Source organism: Macrobrachium rosenbergii, chromosome 27 (genome assembly GCF_040412425.1).
Source record: "Macrobrachium rosenbergii isolate ZJJX-2024 chromosome 27, ASM4041242v1, whole genome shotgun sequence".
In the NCBI taxonomy this organism is placed as follows: Eukaryota; Metazoa; Arthropoda; class Malacostraca; order Decapoda; family Palaemonidae; genus Macrobrachium; species Macrobrachium rosenbergii.
This window is the reverse complement of record NC_089767.1, coordinates 23,478,445-23,502,366: the sequence shown is the minus strand read 5'-3', so window position 1 is coordinate 23,502,366 and position 23,922 is coordinate 23,478,445. Positions and strand designations below refer to the sequence as shown.

The window sequence follows — 23,922 nt, the reverse complement described above, 5'->3', positions numbered from 1 at the left end:
AAATCAATTGCTGTTTCTCTGCTCTGGAAAACAACATGGCTCGCGAAGCTCACTGGAATTTGGTCTCTTGCCTCGAGAAAGTGGTGTATTGCTGTTTCCCTGCTCTGGAAAACAACATGGCTGGCGAAGCTCACTGGAATTTGGTCTCCTGCCTCGAGAAATCGGTGTATTGCTGTTTCTCTGCTCTGGAAAACAACATGGCTCGCGAAGCTCACTGGAATTTGGTCTCTTGCCTCGAGAAAGTGGTGTATTGCTGTTTCCCTGCTCTGGAAAACAACATGGCTGGCGAAGCTCATTGAATTTGGTCTCTTGCCTCGAGAAATCGTGTATTGCTGTTTCTCTGCTCGAGAAAACAACATGGCTCGAAGCTCAAGTGGTGTATTGCTGTTTCCCTGCTCTGGAAAACAACATGGCTGGCGAAGCTCAAACAACATTGCTGTTTCTCTGCTAGCAAAGCTCATTGGAATTTGGTCTCTTGCCTCGAGAAATGGTGTATTGCTGTTTCCCTGCTCTGGAAAACAACATGGCTGGCGAAGCTCACTGGAATTTGGTCTCTTGCCTCGAGAAAGTGGTGTATTGCTGTTTCTCAGCTCTGGAAAACAACATGGCTCGCAAAGCTCATTGGAATTTGGCCTCTTGCCTCGAGAAATCGGTGTGTTGCTGTTTCTCTGCTCTGGAAAACAACATGGCTCGCAAAGCTCACTGGAATTTGGCCTCTTGCCTCGAGAAATCGGTGTATTGCTGTTTCCCTGCTCTGGAAAACAACATGGCTGGCGAGGCTCACTGGAATTTGGTCTCTTGCCTCGAGAAAGTGGTGTATTGCTGTTTCCCTGCTCTGGAAAACAACATGGCTGGCGAAGCTCCCTGGAATTTGGTCTCTTGCCTCGAGAAATCGGTGTATTGCTGTTTCTCTGCTCTGGAAAACAACATGGCTCGCGAAGCTCACTGGAATTTGGCCTCTTGCCTCGAGAAATTGGTGCATTACTGTTTCCCTGCTCTGGAAAACAACATGGCTGGCGAAGCTCACTGGAATTTGGTCTCTTGCCTCGAGAAATCGGTGTATTGCTGTTTCTCTGTTCTGGAAAACAACATGGCTGGCGAAGCTCACTGGAATTTGGTCTCTTGCCTCGAGAAATCGGTGTATTGCTGTTTCTCTGTTCTGGAAAACAACATGGCTGGCTGGAATTTGGCCTCTCACTGGAAAAATTTGGTCTCTTGCTCACTGGAATTTGGTCTCTTGCCTCGAGAAATCGGTGTATTGCTGTTTCTCTGCTCTGGAAAACAACATGGCTGGCGAAGCTCACTGGAATTTGGTCTCTTGCCTCGAGAAATCGGTGTATTGCTGTTTCTCTGCTCTGGAAAACAACATGGCTGGCGAAGCTCACTGGAATTTGGTCTCTTGCCTCGAGAAATCGGTGTATTGCTGTTTCTCTGCTCTGGAAAACAACATGGCTGGCGAAGCTCACTGGAATTTGGTCTCTTGCCTCGAGAAAGTGGTGTATTGCTGTTTCCCTGCTCTGGAAAACAACATGGCTGGCGAAGCTCACTGGAATTTGGTCTCTTGCCTCGAGAAATCGGTGTATTGCTGTTTGCTGTTTCTCTTCTGAGAAAACGGTGTGTTGCTGTTTCCTGCAAAGCTCATTGGAAAACAACATGGCTATTGTTGTTTCTCTGCTCTCACTGGAATTTGGTCTCTTGCCTCGAGAAATCGGTGTATTGCTGTTTCTCTGTTCTGAAAACAACATGGCTGGCGAAGCTCACTGGAATTTGGTCTCTTGCCTCGAGAAATCGGTGTATTGCTGTTTCTCTGTTCTGGAAAACAACATGGCTGGCGAAGCTCACTGGAATTTGGTCTCTTGCCTCGAGAAATCGGTGTATTGCTGTTTCTCTGTTCTGGAAAACAACATGGCTGGCGAAGCTCACTGGAATTTGGTCTCTTGCCTCGAGAAATCGGTGTATTGCTGTTTCTCTGCTCTGGAAAACAAGTGGAATATGGTCTCTTCCTTCGAGAAATAGTCCACTGGGGTCTTGTGTGTCAAGGAAATCACTGACATATGGTCTACTGCATTGAGAAATCAGTGTAGTGATTTCATGACTCGTTAAAGTCACTGGGATTTGGTGTCTTTCCTTGAGGAATCACTAGCATTTGTTTGTTAGTAAAAGTTAAACGGTCACAACTAAACGTTTGTAGGGTAAGTTAACGTTTTTCCTAGAATAATGGAACTCTATTAATTTATTTGTGTGATTCATAATAACTGTTGAAAATGCATTGTTATTTATTTGCATTATTTGGATGAGATTTTACTCTGTTCTCTAAGACTGAATTTAATATATCATCATACAAGTATACATGGCCAAATAGAAATAATATGCCATGATGGGCTGTTAATGTGGTCCTTTCTTGGTGAATGTCGTGAGTTTCATAACTAATGAGTATCAAAATCTATTCATCATTGTTTCAGTTTCTCCTTCGCGTAGAATTATAAGCTTTGAGTTACAGAGGTTTTTAAGTGATTATTTTGTTTATTCGAAATGAGCCTGGCTTGCTTATATATGTAGTGGGGAAGGTATTCACTTCTTATAAACTGTCTGTTGTATTGCGTGCTTTCAATAATCTCTTTCTGGGAATGCGCTACTCTATGAGCAGGTAAGTAGATTGGCTTAGTATTCTGTGGAATATCTATTCTGTGTTATCTCTTCTGTACTGCCAAGGGTGTCTTCCTCTATGGCGATTACATCACTATATTCACTCAGTAAACCAATGGGTTTCTCACTAGCAAAGTCTTCTTCAAATTCTTCAGTCAATTTGAGTTCCTTGACTTGCCATAGTTGGATAACAAATCAGTAGGTGGAACATATATATATAATATATATATATATAATATATATATATATATATATATATATATATATATATATATATATATATATATATATATATATTATAAGATTTTGGATATTTTCTTAACAACGGCTTGGTGAAGATACGTTTCCTTTCCCATTGCTTTATTCTTTCCATAACATTCAGAAACTTATTAGTATCTGCACGAAAACTAAGTCGTTCGCTGCTTTTCCTGCCGTTACAATCTGAACTTGCAATAGATGAAGAAATACTTCATTCAACAGCAGAAACTCAAATCAACCTCATTCTCTTACAGCTGGGTGGAATTAGCAAATGCAAGAAAATTTATTAATTCACTGCTTTCATGCAATAGCGGAAGAAATACTTCATTCAACAGCAGAAACTCAAAGTAATCTCATTCTCTTACAGCTGGGTGGAATTAGCAAATGCAAGAAAATTGATTAATTCACTGCTTTCATGCAATAGCGGAAGAAATACTCCATTCAACAGCAGAAACTCAAAGTAATCTCATTCTCTTACAGCTGGGTGGAATTAGCAAATGCAGGAAAAACTGATTAAACTGCTTTTGATTAATTCAACAGCAGAAACTCAAAGTAATCTCATTCTCTTACAGCTGGTTGGAATTAGCAAATGCAAGAAAATTGATTAATTCACAGCTTTCCACGCCGTTACGATGTCTCAACGCGCAGCAGCAGCAGCAGAAGCAACATCTCATTCAATCAACAGCTAAAACTCAAAGCAACCTCATTCTTTCACAGCTGGGTGGAATAGCAGTGCTCGGGGTGGCCATATGGACGATTACCGAGAAGCACCACTACATTTCCCTGCTGACGACGAGCACCTACGCCGCCACGTCGTACATTCTCCTGATGTCGGGTCTCATCGTCTTCTTCGCCGCTTTTCTGGGATGCTGCTCGGTCCTGAGAGAAGACCGGTGCTGTCTTTTGGTGGTAAGGCAATTCTGTTGCGTGTTGCAGGAGGCTGTCTGCAAGCAAATAGCTGTGAACTGTTTATCATGCAAAGTAACTATTGAGGGTGTACCCACATTAATCGTTTATGGATATCGACATGGCGATTACAAGGACAGACAGCACACACACATACATACACACACACACACACACACACACACACACATACATATATATATATATATATATATATATATATATATATATATATATATATATATGTATATATATATATATATATATATATATATATATATATATATATATATATATATATATATATATATATATGTATATATATATATATATATATATATATATATATATATATATATATACAGTACATATATATACATATATATATGTACATATATATACATATATATATAATTTATGTATTTATGTATGTACATATGTGTGTGTGAGCATATATGTTTATATATTAGACCTGTATGCTCTTGTATTCTTAAATCATATGACGCCAGTGTCACCTGGTATAGCGTAGTTAATTTGCGATTGCTTATTATTAACTGATGCTCCTTTTTAAGCCCAAAAATCCAGCATAAATTTATCTAACCAATAATGACTAACAAATTTCTGGGCGCATGAGAGAGAGAGAGAGAGAGAGAGAGAGAGAGAGAGAGAGAGAGAGAGAGAGAGAGAGAACTATATTTGCTAACCTTTCTCGCGTCACAAATTACGTAACATAACATCAGTCCATTCTTATTTTTAGCTGTCTTTCTCAGTTATTCAGTACACGAGTCTCTTACGCAATCTGTCACAAGAAATAGACTCTGGCATTAGTTAATCAGCCTCCCCTGTTCTGTATGTGACAGATCCCTGGCAAGACTTAAGAAAGTGATTGCGTATGAATAAAAAAAAAAAGATGACTTAAATTTTTTTTTTTTTTTTGCTGTCATATTTCTCCAGATTTTATGGCTTCTTACAATCCCGTCATTCATGGGTACTGTTGATAACGAAAAGATTAATAACCAGTGAGTTTTTAAAGAATTTACTGCATAAATATTCATGAAATTGCATTTACTCATATGGTGCCATATAAGCATTATGTATTAGCGTTTTACAGGTATCATCTATTTTTTTTTTTACAATTTTTAATGATTCAAAAAAATTATCACCTGAAGTTATTGATTAAAATGCTATTGCCAGAGAATTTAATAAGTTTTTATAAATCTTGAAATGTCTCTAAATAATCCTACTAATTCCCCAGGATTAAAACCGTTAGACATTCTTGGTAGAAAGGCAAAAAATATTCATCACTTTCATTTTCATTTTATCTCCTTGTTGCCATGTTTCCCATTATCCTGACATCCTTGTATCTGATTTCCTCATCCATTCTAAACTGTAAATGAATTATCACTTCTTAGGGTGAATTCAAGTACTGTCTTAGCAGAATAATTGTTTTCCTAAATGCTTCGCTAATACTTTTTTTCTGAAGCAAGTCTTGTATTTATGTATATGTAGACATGAATGAATATTGGAACAATACGTACGTATGAGAGAAGTTTATATTTATGTATATGTACGTATGAATGAAGTTTGTATTTACGTATACGTACGTATGAATGAAGATTTCATTTATGTATATGTACGTATGAATGAAGGTTGTATTTATGTACTGTATACGTACATATGAATGAAGTTAGTATTATGTATACGTACGTATGACTGAAGATTTCATTTATGTATACTGTATGTACGTATGAGAGAAATTTATATTTATGTATACCTAGTACGAATGAAGTTTGTATTTATGTATACGTACGTATGAATGAAGATTGTATTTATGTATACGTACTTATGAATGAAGATTGTATTTATGTGTACGTACGTACGTATGAGTGAAGTTCGTATTTATGTATACGTACGTATGCGAGAAATTATTAGGATGCAAACAACAGGACAGCATTACACAATGACGGATATTATTAATATTCGTTCTTTGGCAAGGAGTGACCCTTTCCTTTCATCAGTAAATGATTTAGTATAAATTTAACATTTGTTTACTCAAATGAATGAATAAATGAATGAATGAATGAATGAATGAAATTTCTCACCTACGAAAATGTAATACTAACAGATTGTCTCGCACCAGTGAGCAGCTATAAGTAATTTAGGTAATTTATCATTGTCAGATGTAAAAATAGATGTTCCGGGTTTGGCTACTGACAACTGCGCAGGATTTTTTTTTTTTTTTTTTTTTTTGAGAGCAGGAGTCTTTTTTTGAGAGAGAGAGAGAGAGAGAGAGAGAGAGAGAGAGAGAGAGAGAGAGAGAGAGAGAGAGAGAGAGGTCACAGTGTTATCATCTTCGGGGAATGACATTTGTAAAAATATGAGAGAGAGAGAGAGAGAGAGAGAGAGAGAGAGAGAGAGAGAGAGAGAGTTCACAGTGTTATCATCTTCCAGGAATGACATTTGATAAAAACAATATAAACATACATGTATATAAATGCTACCAGCCTCAGTTATAGTCAGAGAGAGAGAGAGAGAGAGAGAGAGAGAGAGAGAGAGAGAGAGAGAGAGAGATCATTCAGTGTTATCATGTTGGTAAAAGCAATATAAATAAATATTACCAGCCTCAAAAATAATCAGAGAGAGAGAGAGGGGGGGGGAATCGTTCACAGTGTTTTCACCTAGGTGAAAGCAATATAAATAAACACTACCAGCCTTAATAACAATCAGTGAGAGAGAGAGAGAGAGAGAGAGAGAGAGAGAGAGAGAGAGAGAGAGAGAGAGAGCATCATCATTCAGTGTTATCATCTTGATGAAAGCAATATAAATATATAAACACTACCAGCCTCAGTTATAATCATTGAGAGAGAGAGAGAGAGAGAGAGAGAGAGAGAGAGAGAGAGAGAGAGAGAGAGAGAGAGAGAGAGAGAGAGATCATTCATAGTGTTATCATCTTGAAGAAATCAATATAAATATATAAACACTACCAGCTTCAGTAATAATCAGAGAGAGAGAGAGAGAGAGAGAGAGAGAGAGAGAGAGAGAGAGAGAGAGAGATCATTCACGGTGATATCATTTTCGAGGGATGACATTTGGTGAAAACTATATAACTAGACCAACGCTACCAGCTTTAATACTAATCACCACGAGAGAGAGAGAGAGAGGTGAACGTAGGGTTAGTTACTCTCATTCAAACTCGTTCCTACCTAACCCTCTCCGCATTTAGGCCTGTCACTATGAGTAACACCTGTGGAAAAGGTGGAGGGGAAGATGGGGTTACAACTTGGCGAGTTGCAAACGCCACTTACCCCTTGACTTTTATGAAGAATTGTGTGAAAGCCTTACATACTTGGGTTCTGACTTCCGTGTATGAGACGGGGCCTTGGGAATGTATGGGGCATTATATTTATCGTTTTGGGGAAAAAGGTATTCGTCTTGAACGTGATTATTTTTTTTATTTTTTTCCTCTCGTGGACGAAAATTCTGTCGTATGTCATAGAACTTACGATACTTTTTTAGTCACAAACGTTCGTCTTCTCAGTTTTATTTTGTTAATATAGTTCAAATATGCTAGAAATAACGAGTTTTTTTATATATATATATATATATATATATATATATATATATATATATATATATATATATATATAAAATTTTTGATCACAGTGATTGATATGCAATCATGAAGCTACAAATGTCGCTTAATATCAAATTCACGCTACCTCGGGAATATCCCCGATGGGGAATTATCACCGAAGGGGAATTTATAAGTGATAAATGGGCAGTACCAATCCATTTATCACATATAAATTCTCCTTCGGTGATAATTCCCCATTGGAGATATTCCTGAGGTAGTTGTGAATTTGATATTAGCAACATTTGTATCTTCATGATTGTATATATATATATATATATATATATATATATATATATATATATATATATATATATATATATATATATATATATATATATATATATATATATATATAAACATGTATGCATGAATGCAAAAATTAAAACAAATAGGAAAACAATCTACACAAATATTAATGTATGCTATTATTTCCAGTACACATTCATACTACTCCTGGTCTTTCTACTGGAAGCAGTGGCTGGGGTACTGGCCTACGTCTACGAAGAGCAAGTGATGGATGAGCTCACCCTCACGTTGACCCAAACTTTCAATGAAAATTACATGTACGATCCGGACATCACGACTGCCATAGATCAGATGCAGAGGGAGGTGAGTACTCTCTCTCTCTCTCTCTCTCTCTCTCTCTCTCTCTCTCTCTCTCTCTCTCTCTCTCTCTCTAACTGTTTTTAAGACAAGGCACCGTTTATTTTTTTTTATCTTTAGCTTCTTTTTAGAATGAATGGCCTGGAAGATCGAAACGTTGGTAAATATTACATGAATCTGTTAGCAGGATAACATAAAATAATATGATTAAATCCTTCCATTTTTAGCCATTATGTTACGATAACATTTGACACTTTTCTAGGTTGAAAAAAAAGAAGTCGCTTAAAGACGAAAGGAAAGATATCGACAAGTTTAAGGTTATGTTAAATAAGTATAATCCCTGCGTTTTTATTTATTGCTTTAAGAAATCAGTTGATACTTATATTGGTAGCAAAAAGTAACCACTCCGAGAAGATAGAAAAACATCGATAAGTTTCAGGACGCCTTAAATAAGTATAATAGAAACAATTTCTCTCAAAATCCTTAGCAAGTTCCAAATGACAATACATATTATTGTGACCTTCAGAAATCATGCGTGGAAAACAGTAGTTGGCAATTGCAGCGATGGCATTCCAAGCTGTCAGTCACTCTGATAGCACACAGTGAAAGGTGAAGAGACATTATTTCGTCGAGGCTTTGTGTAAAAATATCCCCCACATTTCTTTGCACTCTTCGTGTGTGGAAAACCTTATAAAATCATCTAAAGTAAAAGCGCTTTTGTCTTCTTGAGTCAGCGACATGAATCAGAATTTTTCACATTAACCATTGTTGCTATTGATGTTGTAAACGTCCCAACACTCAGTCAAAAAATTATGTATATTAGCATAACGATTTTGTTTAATATACCTAACAATATTTTCTTTAAAAACTTATGAATTCAGAAACGAACCGTGCCAGGCAAGTTTCCCAAGGTTCACAAAAAAAGGAATGGGAGAACAGAATGTGACAATTCTGTTTGTAAACAATCGTATGATGACATAATCATGATCAGTATGAAATTTACTTCTGTTAGAAAATATAAATAGTATTATTAGAGAAAGCGTAAGTAGACGAATTGTCAAATGATTCCTGTGTTGCACAATTTGGCTAGAGACATACCCTCTGCTGAGGGGTTCTACAGTTATGAAACCAAAACCAGATCACTAATTCAGAATCTAGACCCCAATAGAACACACCCGACGGATTTGTTAAAAACTAAAGGACGAAAAATCGAGCGCAAGAAAGGTTGAGATGAATAATAAATAAGAGGAAAAATGAAATAAAGGAAAATTAACTAAAAGAGAGAAAAGCAACTGAAGCCTGGAGGCCTTAGGGATGCTGAGAACACCCCCACCTCCCCGCCCCCAACATCACCAACAACGACGACCATCCTCCCCTTTACCAACAGCAACCCCCACCCCCACACCATCCTTCCCCTTTACCAACAGCAACAACCCCACCATCCTTCCCCCTTTACCAACAGCATCAACACCCCGCATAAACCCACCCACCCACCCACCCCACCCAGCCGGGAAAAAAGGGCGACTAAGGATTTGCAGAGCCAAGCGAAACTCCGGCCCGAGCACAACATGACGGCGTCCATATCAACGAAATTCGCGATAGCAGCAGAGTCAGTGCAACCTGATATCTGTTTCTCGGTTACTAACGACAACAGGGGATCAGTGAATGAGCACGTCTGTAGCCCTCTCTAGAGAAGGGGTGCACTTAGAAGAGTAGGCAATGTAATTGTTTTTATGAGCATTTTAGCGTCAATGCATAGTTTACTTATACTTATGTGGTGAATGTATGGTCGACAGTGATTTTTAGATCTCTCTCTCTCTCTCTCTCTCTCTCTCTCTCTCTCTCTCTCTCTCTCTCTCTCTCTCTCTCTCTCTCTCTCTGGTGTCGTTGCCTGATTTTTATTTGCTTGCTGTATGGTCGACAATTATTATATTTCTCTCTCTCTCTCTCTCTCTCTCTCTCTCTCTCTCTCTCTCTCTCTCTCTCTCTCTTTAGTGTCACTGCCTAATTTACTTTTATTTATTTGCTTGCTAAGTGGTCGACAATGAATTTTAGATCTCTCTCTCTCTCTCTCTCTCTCTCTCTCTCTCTCTCTCTCTCTCTCTCTCTCTCTCTCTCTCTCTCTCTCGTCATTGCCTAATTTACTTTTATTTGTTTGCTTGCTGTATGGTCGACAATGATTTTTAAATTTCTCTCTCTCTCTCTCTCTCTCTCTCTCTCTCTCTCTCTCTCTCTCTCTCTCTCTCTCTCGTCATTGCCTAATTTACCTTTATTTATTTGCTTGCTGTATGGTCGACAATGATTTTAAATTTCTCTCTCTCTCTCTCTCTCTCTCTCTCTCTCTCTCTCTCTCTCTCTCTCTCTCTCTCTAGTCATTGCCTAATTTACTTTTATTTATTTGCTTGCTGTATGGTCGACAATGATTTTTAAATTTCTGTTATCTCTCTCTCTCTCTCTCTCTCTCTCTCTCTCTCTCTCTCTCTCTCTCTCTGATGGCCTAATTTACTTTTATTTATTTGTTTGCTGTATGGACGACAATGATTTTTATATTTCTCTCTCTCTCTCTCTCTCTCTCTCTCTCTCTCTCTCTCTCTCTCTCTCTCTCTCTCTCCTTAAAATTCATTATCAAATTGTTTCACTAGCATTTGTCTTTCCTTAACAGGTATCGCCTCCATTAAATGATCACGTATATCATGAGTAGCAAGTAACATGACGACAATGCTCCTAATATAGATACTAGCATTCGGGTTTCGTAAGACTGAGTAAGGGACGAGTTTTGCATTTCGGCCTCAAATAAGAAAATTTAGCAGAGACGTCAGAGACCAGACAGTCTCTTGATCATCAACAAGTTGACATTAATAATGCGGCATGCATTTACATTTTTCTTACATCGTCTGAATTAGACTGGCTCCCGTTATCTCTAAGAGTCAAGTATAGAAAATTTAGAAAAAATCTGAGAGTTTAGTCGCATCTGTCCACTGAACACACTGTGCTAACGTATAATTTAAGATATTATGCCAACAAAACTGCTTCGTTCAGTATCTGTAATTGATTGAGAATTATTTTTTTCGCTCGATCGAACAACAATTATCCATCCATATATGATGTTCCCGTAGGCCGAATGAATATATTATTATTTGCGTAAGCGTTGTTTACAGAAATGTAGAAATATATTATAGGCGCACCTATAATATATTTTTTCTTTCTTCTTAGTTAAAATTGATTTCATAAGGCAAAACTAAAGATCTGTTATTAGGTTGTAACAAATATACTTTACCTTCGCCAAAAGCAATCTCATAAAACCTACTCCAAAAAATTAATGGACTAATATGCGGTGAAAAGAGCAGCTGATGAACTAACATTTTTTTTATGTTAATTTGATACTATATTTATTTACAGTGTCAAAGTAGTACAGTGAATATAATGCTGAAGAACTAATATAAAGTAAACGCAACTCAAGAACTGGCACTACTGACGTTAGTTTAACGTCACAATTATTTATAGACTGTCAAAGCGATAAAGTTAGTAGGATGCTGAGTCATCAGGAAAGTCAATGAAGGCACAGGGTCAGTGCCAGCTCAGGGCACTGAGTGCCTTAGTGCTTCTAAGGACGAATCGAGTGTCCATAACTAAAGTTTACCAACAACTAAAATTTGATATGACCAGGGTGTTTCGTAATGTTGCAAATTTCCTCATTGTTTTTATATCTGTGATCCTGAATTTCCTTTCAAATTTGTAAAAATTCAAAAAGACAAGGTTTGAATTTTAAAGTTTTAAAGTTAAAATGAAAAGATAAGTACAATGATTAGATGAATTTTATGTCTGTGGTCTTGAATTTCCTTTCAAATCTGTACAATTCTCAAAAAGAAAAGGTCTGAATTTTAAAGTTTTAAAGTTAATGACAAGATAAGGCTAATGATTAGATGAATTTTATATCTTTTATCCTAAATTTCCATTTAAATACATATAAATTCAAAAAGAAAAGGTTTGAATTTTGAAGTTAAAATAAAAAAATAAGTCTAGTGATTAGATGAATTTTATAACTGTTGTACTGAATTTCCTCTCAAATCTGTAAAAATTCTCAAAAAGCAAGGTCTGAATTTTAAAGTTTTAAAGTTGATACAAAGGTACCTCTAATGATTAGATGAATTTTGTATCTTTGATCTAAAATTTCCATTTAAATACATATAAATTAAAAAAGAAAGGGTCTGAATTTTAAAGTTTTAAAATTGATAAAAAGGTTACTCTAATGATCAGATGAATTTTATATCTGTGATCCCAAATTTCCTTTCGGAATTATAAAAATTCAAAATGTCAAGGTTTAAATTTTAAAGTCTTAAAAATTAACAAAAAGGTAACTCTAATAATTAGATGAGTTTCATATCTGTGATTAAAAAATACATGAAATAAAAAAACAAGGTTTGAATTCTAAAGTTTAAAGTTAATAAAAAAGGTAACTAAAATAATTAGATGAATATTATGTCTGTGATCCTAAATTTCCTTTCAAATTTGTAAAAATCAAAAGACAAGGTTTGAATGTGAAAGTTTTAAAGTTAGTGAAAAGATAAGTCTAATGATTAGATGAATTTTATATCTCTGGTCCTGAATTTCCTTTCAAATACATGTAAAATCAAAAGACAAGGTTTGAATTTTAGTCTTGAAATTAATAAGAAGGTATTTCTAATGATGTGTGATCCTAAATTTCCTTTCAGGTTTGTGAAAATCCAAAAAGACAAGTTCAGAACTTTAAAGTTTTAAAACTGATAAAAACCTAATTCTAATGACTGGCTTTATTTTCAGTACCACTGCTGCGGTGCCCTAATTTTCAGCGAGTGGAAGGACAGCCGATGGCTGAAAGAAAACGAAGTCAACAACACAGTTCCTGATTCTTGTTGCAAGACGCCCTCCCCTTACTGTGGCGTCAGAGACCACCCGTCCAACGTCTGGTACAGTGTAAGTATATCTGTATTTCAAACTCTTTTGCTAAGAATTTATTCTTTCCTTTATGTCATACTTCATCCTTTTTTCCAAATATTTATTCTTTACTTATTTTATTGGATATTTATGTCAGTTGTCTAATGCTTTAGTATCTCGTAAGTTATTCCAGAGCCTTTTTAGTATCTCGTAAGTTATTCCAGAGCCTTTTTGGTATCTCGTCAGTTATTCCAGAGCCTTTTCAGTATCTTGTAAGTTATTCCAGAGCCTTTTTAGTATCTCGTAAGTTATTCCAGAGCCTTTTCAGTATCTCGTCAGTTATTCCAGAGCCTTTTCAGTATCTTGTAAGTTATTCCAGAGCCTTTTTAGTATCTCGTAAGTTATTCTTTTTAGTATCTCGTAAGTTATTCCAGAGCCTTTTCAGTATCTCGTAAGTTATTCCAGAGCCTTTTCAGTATCTTGTAAGTTATTCCAGAGCCTTTTTAGTATCTCGTAAGTTATTCCAGAGCCTTTTCAGTATCTCGTAAGTTATTCCAGAGCCTTTTTAGTATCTCGTAAGTTATTCCAGAGCCTTTTTAGCAGTGGAAACAATTGAACTTAACGACTTGTATTTTTTTTCAGGGCTGCATCCACCAGTTTGAAGAGGAACTGGGAAAACACCTGGTCATCCTAGGAGCAGTAGGATGTGGCATATGCCTCGTGCAAGTGTTCGGAATGATACTTTCGTGTTGTCTTTACGTCAAGTTGAAGGATGTTGACGATTATTGAAGTTCATCCCATTCATCTGAGGTCAGCAGGATAAAGAATGCAGTGAATTAGATTGGTCTTGTGAAGGCTGAGAAAATGTGTAGAAAAGTGGCCAAAGGACCAATAGAGGCATCTTGTTACCTGAAAAATTGGAGAGGTCCCCTTTGAAGCTTCTTTGCTTCCTGTGCAGTGAAATTTTATCCTTTAATGGATGAACATTCAGACTATTATTTCTAATGTGTGCACTGAGTTTTATTTTTCTCTTTGCGAACCTTATTTTGACAGGAGGCTACAAGTCCCAAGTGTTTGAGGTTTTTAGACCAATATGGGTTTGATAGTGTCTTCGAAAGAAAACATCTTAGATGTTTTGAAGGCTTTGTGTAATAGTTGCTGTCAGTATCTTTTTGAGATTTTAATTTCAATTTCAGAGAATTACATCATATATTTTTCATTCTATTTGTGGAATTTAACGTTTTCCTTACGAGATTATATGTCTGTGAATAACAGTGCTTTCTGACAAATTCAGGTGATGCAATTTCACTTTTGCATATTAAGGTTTTCAAGCTAATAAAGCAAATTTCAGTGTTCCTTTATTCAAATCAACTACGATAAGAATGGGTTGTGTCTGTGTTTATAAAGGAAAATATACTACGGTGAAGAGTATTCATGATTTTGTATTATGCAATATGTGTCTGGGTTTATAAGTGAATTGTAATTACCATTACAACATTATCTGTTCAACTCAGTGCCCTCGCTTCCTGTTGTAAGAGCATGTATGCTTTAACTATGTTCAGCAAGTGTTACAGAGTGCTATTTTGACATAACTAAAGGATCTGAAATCGTTGTATGATTTTAACTTGATTATGACAAAGCCAACGGTTGTGTGTCTTGTAACTGGTATATTTCTTTTCACCTTCATGCACAGCTTTCATTGTTTGTCACATATCAGTATATTTTCATCCTCTCTCTCTCTCTCTCTCTCTCTCTCTCTCTCTCTCTCTCTCTCTCTCTCTCTCTCTCTCTCTCTCTCTCTCTCTCTCTCTCTCTCTCTCTCTCTCTCTCTCTCTCTCTCTCGTGGACTTTTGAAGGGTTTCTGTGATAGGCATTAATAGACCACCTCCTATGTAGTGCTTCATACAAAATTCAAAACTTTAATAAAATAGGTCTCTGTCAATCTTGTTAGCCTTCCACATCATTCTGGTGTCAAGTTTTTACGTCAGCTTTATGCCTCTAGTATATTATGTATTTGGTTTGCAAATGGCAACTGCTCGCCTTAGGCCTAATTATTGTATAATGCAACAGAGGCCAGAAACTAAATCTAGAGTACCGTGAGAATTTTCCTAACTTTTATTTTTGATGTCTTCCAGGGCTTGACTTTTGAAAGATCTCAACTTATGGACTTCAATGTCACCCTCTTGTCAGATAGCATGGCTGTTGGCCTTTTCTGAACTCTTTGCTAGGATTAGATTCGTGAAGATAAGGACTTGAGAAACTAGGCCATACTCAGATCTGAGGCATACCTAGTTTCCAGTGAAACTTTTGGCAAAATCTCTTGGTTTATGAAGTCTAGTTTTGTCAAACTTCAAGATGTATCAGTATGTCTATCTCTATGCTTTGCATTTTCTATTTTATTGCGACTGTGTGCAACGAGAACACTGACAGGAGCCTGCAAACCCTGTGTCCACAGCCCTTTGGTGACTTTCAGGACAAGCAGAACAATTGTGAAAGCTTTTCATATAGTTTTTTTTTTTAATGTCCTACAGGAGTAAAATGGGTGAATGAATTTGGTTTCAAGGGAAGCGGTTCATTATATATATATATTTAGGGGGCATTTTCTCCCACAGAAACTCTCTTCTGTATTGTGACACATTGCATTAGTTTTTCCGAGCCAGGACACTTTCTAGGATAGTGCTGCTTACTATCACCGCAGTTGTAGTCATAAAAACTGTGATTGCCATAGGGCATTCCTTCCCAACAAGGGGTCACCAGACCTGGGTACTTGGTGCTTTAGTGTCTCAAGGCACTGGCACTTACAGTAATTTGTATTTAGTACTGTTTATCACCACTGCACTCTCAGGCACTAATAAGTCGATTGATCAGAGGCTACACTAAAGCACGACTTCGTTACTTAATATTAACACAAAGAAGAATCTATTGTATTTATTAAAAAGTGTTCATGAGTGCACACAAAGTAGTTTCAACTATGTTCTTAAATGCACACAAAGTGACCCAAATTGTGTTAACCGTTGTCCCTTGTTTTAGCAGCTGAATAATATAACTGTTTGAGGACATGATATAAATAAAATGTCTCATGATCATGCCTTATTCAAGATTTCAGTGAACACTGCCTGTAAATTTTTAGCTAAACCTTAAATCTGTTTGAGTTAAATACGCATATTTTTTTTATCAAGAAAGATTATACCTTCGTCATAATTCATCACTTTCAATATTGATTTGTTTATCATTTCTGATTGTGTTCATTTTGTAACTTTAGTAATTGGTCTCTAGTTGGTGTTCAAACACCAGCCTTGATCTCTGTCAAGATTACTATATATTTGAGTATATGTCTGTATAGATGTATGGATGCATGTATGAATGTATAGGTGTAATGAAGTGTAAAATGACTTAGCTATGGCATAGATGTGTCAATCCTGTGACAATGCAAATGGTTATTTCTGACTTAAATGTTTTATTTTTTAATATAAAACAAAAACAGCCAATACCCTTGTACAGTAGATGGACCGGTTTTTAATATATATATTTGCTCCTTCAAGCCATTGTAAATTCTTTTCCTCACATGGTATGCTGGTTTTAAGGGCATTTTCCCCCAATGCATATATTGTGGTTTTTCATTGTAAATAGTGTAAATATGTAGTGAATAATCTAATTATTTAGAATTTTAGAGCTTTCTCTTTATTGGCACAGAGCAGTTACGTTTTAATGTAATAATATTTCCAATATTATTATCAAGTTTGAGTTTGTCAGTATTGATTCAATCAAAATCAAGAACTGAGTACTTAGGTAAAATTAGCAATCAACAGATAAACAGAACAGTTCAGAAACACTATAAAAATAAAAACTTTTTAAGATGTCTTAAAAATTTTATGATAACTGTATCCTTTTTCCTTTAAATTATTGGTCTGTTTTTCTGGTGTTTACAATTCAATTCCATGAACATTTATTGAATCTGAAAGAAGATATTTTTTGACATGGAGTAGACAGTGCATGTGGAGGTTTCAGATTGCTCTTTAGATTTTGAATTTCTTGTGATATCTCCTAAGATGACAGTCGTGTGGTGAGGCTGGCCAGGTGAATCGATTAGTTATTCTTATTCCAGAAGCAATTTCAGGTACTTGTTTAGTGCGTTATTTTGCACAACAGAATAAGTCAAGTACCTGAACTCAGACAAATATTATTTTCCTGGTTGGTAGACACAATAGCTACAGTATTTAGTACTGTGAGTAACATTGAGATTTTCGAAATTTGCAGATATGATGTATCATGGACCTATTTTTAAACATACTGTAATGTTTAGCATTTATTTCTTGTGTGCTTGATTATTGTTAAATTCAGTTATCACAAGCCTGGAGGACAACAGGAAGCTGGATTTGGTGAAGAAAATATGCCCATAACAAAAACATCATTACAGTAATTAAATTCTCATTTTATATTTGATATCATTCTGTGTTTCAATCTGCTTAGGTCATCATTGGTACTATTACAAAAAGCTTTACATTTATCCTTAGAACTTTGTAATGCCTTCCGAGACTATGCAGCTTTGTAAGCTTTAAAATACTTAAAGAGAGAACCATGTTAGAATATATATTTTCTCTGTGAAGTATGTTTAAAGGATCAGATTTAGAATTTTTTTATCTATGGATTTTGCCTGTCATTACATATTAAATTATGATATGAACTGCAGAAGTGGAAATGCAGTCAATGACTTAAATAGCATAAGTTTGATTTATAGATCCCTTGTACACAATACCTAGTCTTGCTTTTGTGCCAGTCATTCAATAAACTTCTATATTTGTGTAAATTTTGTTTGTATCTGTATCCTTCATGAATTACACGTAGATTGCATTAAGCCATTAGTTCGTGTCTTTACGGCCAGAGCAAATTTTGCTTATTTTCACTTAAGATAATGAGCAACAGGCGAGAATAAGGTCTAAGAAACCTTTGCTTCTTTTTTTATGAGCATGCAGGAACAAAATGTTTTATGGTAAACTAAATGCAAGCCATGGCCACAATCCCCGTAAGGTAAAGATCTACATAACAGGAAGCAAAAGAAACCATAGTGCTTTTACAGTCAATTTAGAGAATGCAAATATATTATTGACTCTATATTACTGTAGTTGAATGAATGGATAACTATTAGTCATTTAAGGATGTCCAACGTCTCCTCCACTTGATTGTGTCTGTTGTTGCTGAGTTGCCACGTTTAGTTGCTAAATGCTTGATGACGACCAAATAGCCCTGTTTTCAAACCCTAGATTTGAGTTTTCATTCTTAATGGTACTGTCATACATTTCCTTTTGCCATTTTTCTTTTTTATGCTGTATGCGTGTCAGACTAGATACTCAGAGAGCAAAGTTGCCTATTGCATCATCAGGTAAATATCTTCCTCTAATGCTTAAATGTTATCTTGGCGACAACTTACTGACATTGATATCGCAAATACGTAATTATTGGTTTCTCACGGTTGAATCTGCAGTCTTGGATGGGTCATTTTGCTTTGCATGGTGTGCTTGCCCCATGTCAACTTGCTCATATCCGGAATTTTCTGTACCACTTTATTGGGTCATTTCATTTCCTTAGTACCTTATATCTCTTATATCCCGGGAATTTATTCAATAAGGCATCTGGATAAAATGTTTCAAGTCTTAGGATATATTTTCCTGACCTTCAGAGTTATGTTTCTAAGTATGACCTGATTTTATGACCCAGTTTTCCTATCAGAAACTTTGTTCTTTTCTGGGGTGGGTTAAGTAAATCTAGGGCATAGTCCTTAATTTCATGGTTCTGTCTCCATTAATGTTACTGCCATGTAGTTTTATGCTTAAGGGCCTTAACAAATATTGTGTCTATTATGTAAGTATGGCATTTGTAATCTACTGCAACCCCCCTAGGGACTATACATTTGATTTCCTCCCAAAATAAATGTCATTGGCTCAGTCCTTTCAACCAAAAGCATTCAATATTTTTAGAAAATTTGATGCTGAATGCAGAGACCAGCTTGAATCTGGTGTAACTGATCAGTATCCCAGGTCATCTTTAGAATTCTGTCAATCTCTTGATTGCCTCCAGGTGATGAATGAGCTTGGACTACAAATAAGACTATCCTGCTGTGCATCAGTGGCTGAAATTGGTGCAGTATTTTTTTTTTCTTGTGGTAAAAGAATTGCAGATTGCACTAAGATGCTAGCATTTCTAGAATGTTGACTTAAACTACGCGAAGATACTAGCAGATTCAAAAGAAAGCAAAAACTATAATCTCCTGCTGCAAAAACCTTCATCAGTATCTCTACTGTTGACATTTCATTTTCATCACAAAACAAAATCCATTCGTTGCTTTGTTTGGGCCCACTGAAGGACCACCAACTAGTAGCAAATCACCTAGTTAGGTGGCCTTTCATACTCAGCCAAAACAATTAATGAAGTAAAATATTACAAGATGATGGGCCTTGATAACGTAGATTTCTCGGTTAACCAACATCAAGCAACAGTAAAGATTTTGACGAGAAGGAAAAATTGATAATGAAATGTCGTGTGCTGTTAAGAATCCAGTTTGATCTCTATAATCAAGGAACCATCCCCCCAAAAATTAAAATCAGCCAAAGGAACAATAAACTCACTAATAATAAGTTATGTTACAATAGGAAGGCCTACACAAGTGAACAGCACAGACGACAAAGCTTTCAAGAAACTAAAGAACTCACTGACATCACTCGCGGTTGTCTTCTACTAAGATTCCAATTAATGATTCCCTAAAGCCTATGTAAATAGTTTATACAACTTCAACACCTGGATCTCTTCGGAGTGCAAAGGATGACATATCTAGCATACAAGTCTATTGGGTATTGAAAACTGGATAAAGTGGTTACACTGGAGTTTCCCCTTGAAGTTGTGACTGGAGGGGAAACTAAGGATCTTAAGATACACCCGGTTAATGTGTGACCAGATACACCACATCCTTATCTATCAGTAAACATGTAAAGTCCCCGCTCAACGGGTTTTCTATGAAGAACCTCCCGTTTTCTATGGTGCCTTCACAGCTGCCCCTAGGTCGCGGTACTCAGCCTTATTATCATTATGTAATTGTACATTTATTATCTATTCATTTTTGCCTTTATACATAGTGTATGTCAGAGTATTTTTGTATCTAATCTACTATTGTTAATCATCACGCTATCTATATGTACCTGTCCTGTTTTGTGTAGAGAAATAGTTTTGACCTCGGGTCACTTGAATATTTTTTGTACTGACGTCTGCGCATAAGGGCACCGGCTGTCCAGCCCGTGCTGGCACGCCAGCTCTTATAAGTTACGGGGTGGAAACAACAACAACATCAATAAACTGTTATGGGCTGCTCTAGGAGCAGAGCCCGTGCTGGCACAAGGCCAGCTAAATCTGAAACAACAACATCAATAAAACAAGGCCAGCTAAATCTGAAACAACAACATCAATAACCTGTTACGGGCTGCTCTAGGAGCATGAGCCCGTGCTGGCACAAGGCCAGCTAAATCTGAAACGACAACATCAAAACGGGCTGCTCTGGAGCAAGAGCCGTGCTGGCACAAGGTCCGGCTAAATCTGAAACAACAACATCAATAAACTGTTATGGGCTGCTCTAGGAGCAAGAGCCCGTGCTGGCACAAGGCCAGCTAAATCTGAAAACAACAACATCAATGCAACAACAACTAAATCAATAAACATCAATTACTGTTACGGGCTGCTCTAGGAGCAAGAGCCCGTGCTGGCCAGCACAACAAGCACAAGCCAGCTAAATCTAAAACAACAACATCAATAAACTGTTACGGGCTGTTCTATGAGCAAGAGCCCGTGCTGGCACAAGGCCAGCTAAATCTGAAACAACAAACAACAACATCAATAAACTAGCAGTTCTTGTCTACCTGCTCTTTCTTTTGCACCCTCACAAACAAAGTGATGTGGCTGAATTAAAAATGTCTTGCAATTCTGCTGCAGATGTATTTGTAATTCGGCCTTTCACAGGCATTCTCGCTAATGACTTAGTACGTCTTTTATGTACATAGCCTATATTTAATTTTATCACCACAAAGATCAAGTGTAGTTTGTAAAAGAGAAAAAATAGCAAAGGAATAAAAATTGTACAGGATAAATCATAGTTAGATTTGCTAACCACTCGTGGTATTAACAAAATATTGTCCTCGTAGAACTTACCACAATTACCACTTAAACAGGTGCATACGAACTCAGATTGGTAAAAAGCCCTCAGTTAAATAAATGTCCTTCCTAAGTAACTGATTTACATAGCAAATAATTATCAACTGGATGTCAAGTGCAAATAAGTTATACGTCCTTAAAGCTACCTTTAAACTGTCATTATGAAAACAATAATCATAGCCTAACAGTCACACGTCTGGACGCCTAAACAGACCCGCGCATTTCAAAAAGAACCCCATCAGGTAATTCTAAGTATTAGCTCCGCGCCTGTTTTTACCTTGGAAAATGGTTTTTTCTACACTTTTAGGGGTTCTGATACTGGCGGTGCATTTGTTTGTTGTCGGCCAAATGGAATGTCCCTTCGCCGTGTTTAGTGCTGGCCCGGGGGCGCCGGTACCCATACGTTAACAAGTTATTGCACTTGCCGGACGGGATATGAACCGTTCCAAACAGACGTACCCGTGCTCTGTCTCGTGAAGATCGCGTATGGAAACCCCTTGCTGGATGGACTTCAGGGGTTAATTACAGGTTAATTACATTCGTGCGACAAAAATTGAAGGTAAATCCATAATTAGCAACCAAAAACCTGTAGAAAAAGTCAAGTTAGAAGGAAATCGTCGCCGCGGAGCTACTACTTAGATCTACCAAATAAAAAGACAAAACATATAAAAGTAAATCATTTGTAAAAAAAAATCTTAAAAATGCTGTTTCGATTCTATTAAAATAAGAATCGTGGGAGATGTACAACGTAAGATACTTTATCATAGTCAGTCAGTTATATTATTCATAGAAAACTATACAATTCAACTGATAGAAAACGAAAACGCTAAAGCTAAGGTAAACTCTTCTATTACCTCAAGATGTAAGACACCAAACCTGATCTTCAGCATTTCAACTTCAAATTCTATTTCATATACTGAATGCATACTTATTTTGAAGTAGAAAGCTCTAATTGCTATTAGAATATTAGGCTTACATCTCTCTTCATCACCAATAAAGATATGTTATCCATGATAAAAAATTAAAGCGTTTTCGTTGATTTAATCAAATGAAAATACATGCGTTGCTTTAAAAAGGCAAAAAAAAAAGGACTTGGAATTCATCTATCCTCCATAAAATCTTGAGATACTTTAAGGATGTATGAACTACAATTAACTTGAGACCTAATTTGAACGTATCAGTTCATGAGATTTGCCCCGAAATCACATGAACGGGTCTACCACGTACAGCAAAATATACTTATAAACAAACTTTCTGTGATGAAAGATACAGACATACGTAGACCATCGAAATGACTAAGTTTCTGACGAAAAGATAGATAATTTTACCCATTCTGATGACAACCTTTGTGATTGCACTTGAAGTAACAAGACAGCTACTTTAACCTAATCATCTGTCATTCTTTGCAGAATAGTGGAAAGTCACTCTCCGCGTTTCTGAGAGAGAGAGAGAGAGAGAGAGAGAGAGAGAGAGAGAGAGAGAGAGAGAGAGAGAGAGAGAGAGAGAGAGATGCGTTACATCTTGAAAACCCCTTCTGAATTACTTTGAACCCAGAAGATCATAGCTCGGCTCTTGAACGTACGAGATACCTGGCGCACCTTTCGAACCTTTTACTGTCAATTTCCGTTTCAGCGCTGAATGACCTCACAGGTCCCAGTGCTTGGCCTTTGGCCTAAATTCTATATTCAGTTCAACGCAAGGGTTGACGACCATAAGAACGTATGCCAGACTTGGTATGTGCCATTTCTCTGGACTCTAGAGCTTGCAAAGCTTACAAATGTGCCAGTGTCCAAAGAAATATCTGGAACAGAAATGTTATGCTCCTTGTAAGAAAACTTAACTAGGTCAGCAGAGAGACACCTGTACCAGCACTTGTAGCCTACCTGTACATGATGCCATGACATCAGGTCCCTAACTGAATCAGTTCTTGTGGTGGGGTGTATTAGAATATAATGGTACCCAAGGTCTGAAAATATTTCTTATGAAGAGTTTTTCATGCGATTACAATCCTTTATAAATGGTTCGGGTGTTAATACTAAACTTTTATTAAAGAGACATTTATAGGAAAATTACCATTCTATCCTCACAAATCATGACCAGTCCTGTTCTTATGAACAGTTTTTCATGCGATTAAAATCCTTTATAAATGGTTCAGGTGTCAATACTAGACTTTTATTAAAGAGACATTCATAGGAAAATTACCATTCTATCCTCACAAATCATGACTAGTCCCCTTTGAGAACCAACGTACTGAACTGTTGATTTATTTTCTTTTATATTTTCCAGAGCCTTACATTCTACTATTTCACCAATTTCAATATCTACCAATTCGTAGCTTGTGATATATTTCCATGTTTATCCCTGAAACGATAACATATCACCAGTTATCCTTTCTCTTCAAGTTTTACTCTGGAAATAGAGTCTTTGTTTACACAGATCTTATCAATAATTAGTGCTTCCAATGTACATATTAGATTAGAAAACCTCTCTAGCATGACATTTAAACGGATGTATGTCAGCCCTATCCTAGCTGATATCTGTTCACAAAATCTCGCATTATGGTAATTCTGTTCTATAACAGCAAATCTAGAATTTTCCACCAGTATACTTACTTCTATTGGGCAGCTGTGAGATAATAAACATAATAATGATTGTAAATATTATCACACATTTCATCTTTTCGTCCTCTCGTAGTCTCTGGAGTGACATTTTCTTTCCTTAATATCACTATTTTTTTCATTAAGATTACCTATTATACTAAAAGAGTA

The 23,922-nt window shown here is 36.5% G+C and overlaps 1 protein-coding gene across 1 annotated transcript in view; it reads left to right on the top strand.

Annotated features, from left to right (window-relative positions):
* LOC136853497 (CD151 antigen-like) overlaps positions 1 to 17,768 on the top strand; it is a 119,807-nt gene extending 102,039 nt beyond the window's left edge. Inside the window, exons 3-6 of the mRNA XM_067129151.1 lie at positions 3,622 to 3,813; positions 7,880 to 8,053; positions 12,848 to 13,000; positions 13,604 to 17,768. Of these exons, the coding sequence (XP_066985252.1) occupies positions 3,622 to 3,813; positions 7,880 to 8,053; positions 12,848 to 13,000; positions 13,604 to 13,750 (666 nt within the window). The 3' untranslated portion in view covers positions 13,751 to 17,768. The remainder of the gene's footprint in view (positions 1 to 3,621; positions 3,814 to 7,879; positions 8,054 to 12,847; positions 13,001 to 13,603) is intronic.
* Positions 17,769 to 23,922: the final 6,154 nt, after the last annotated feature.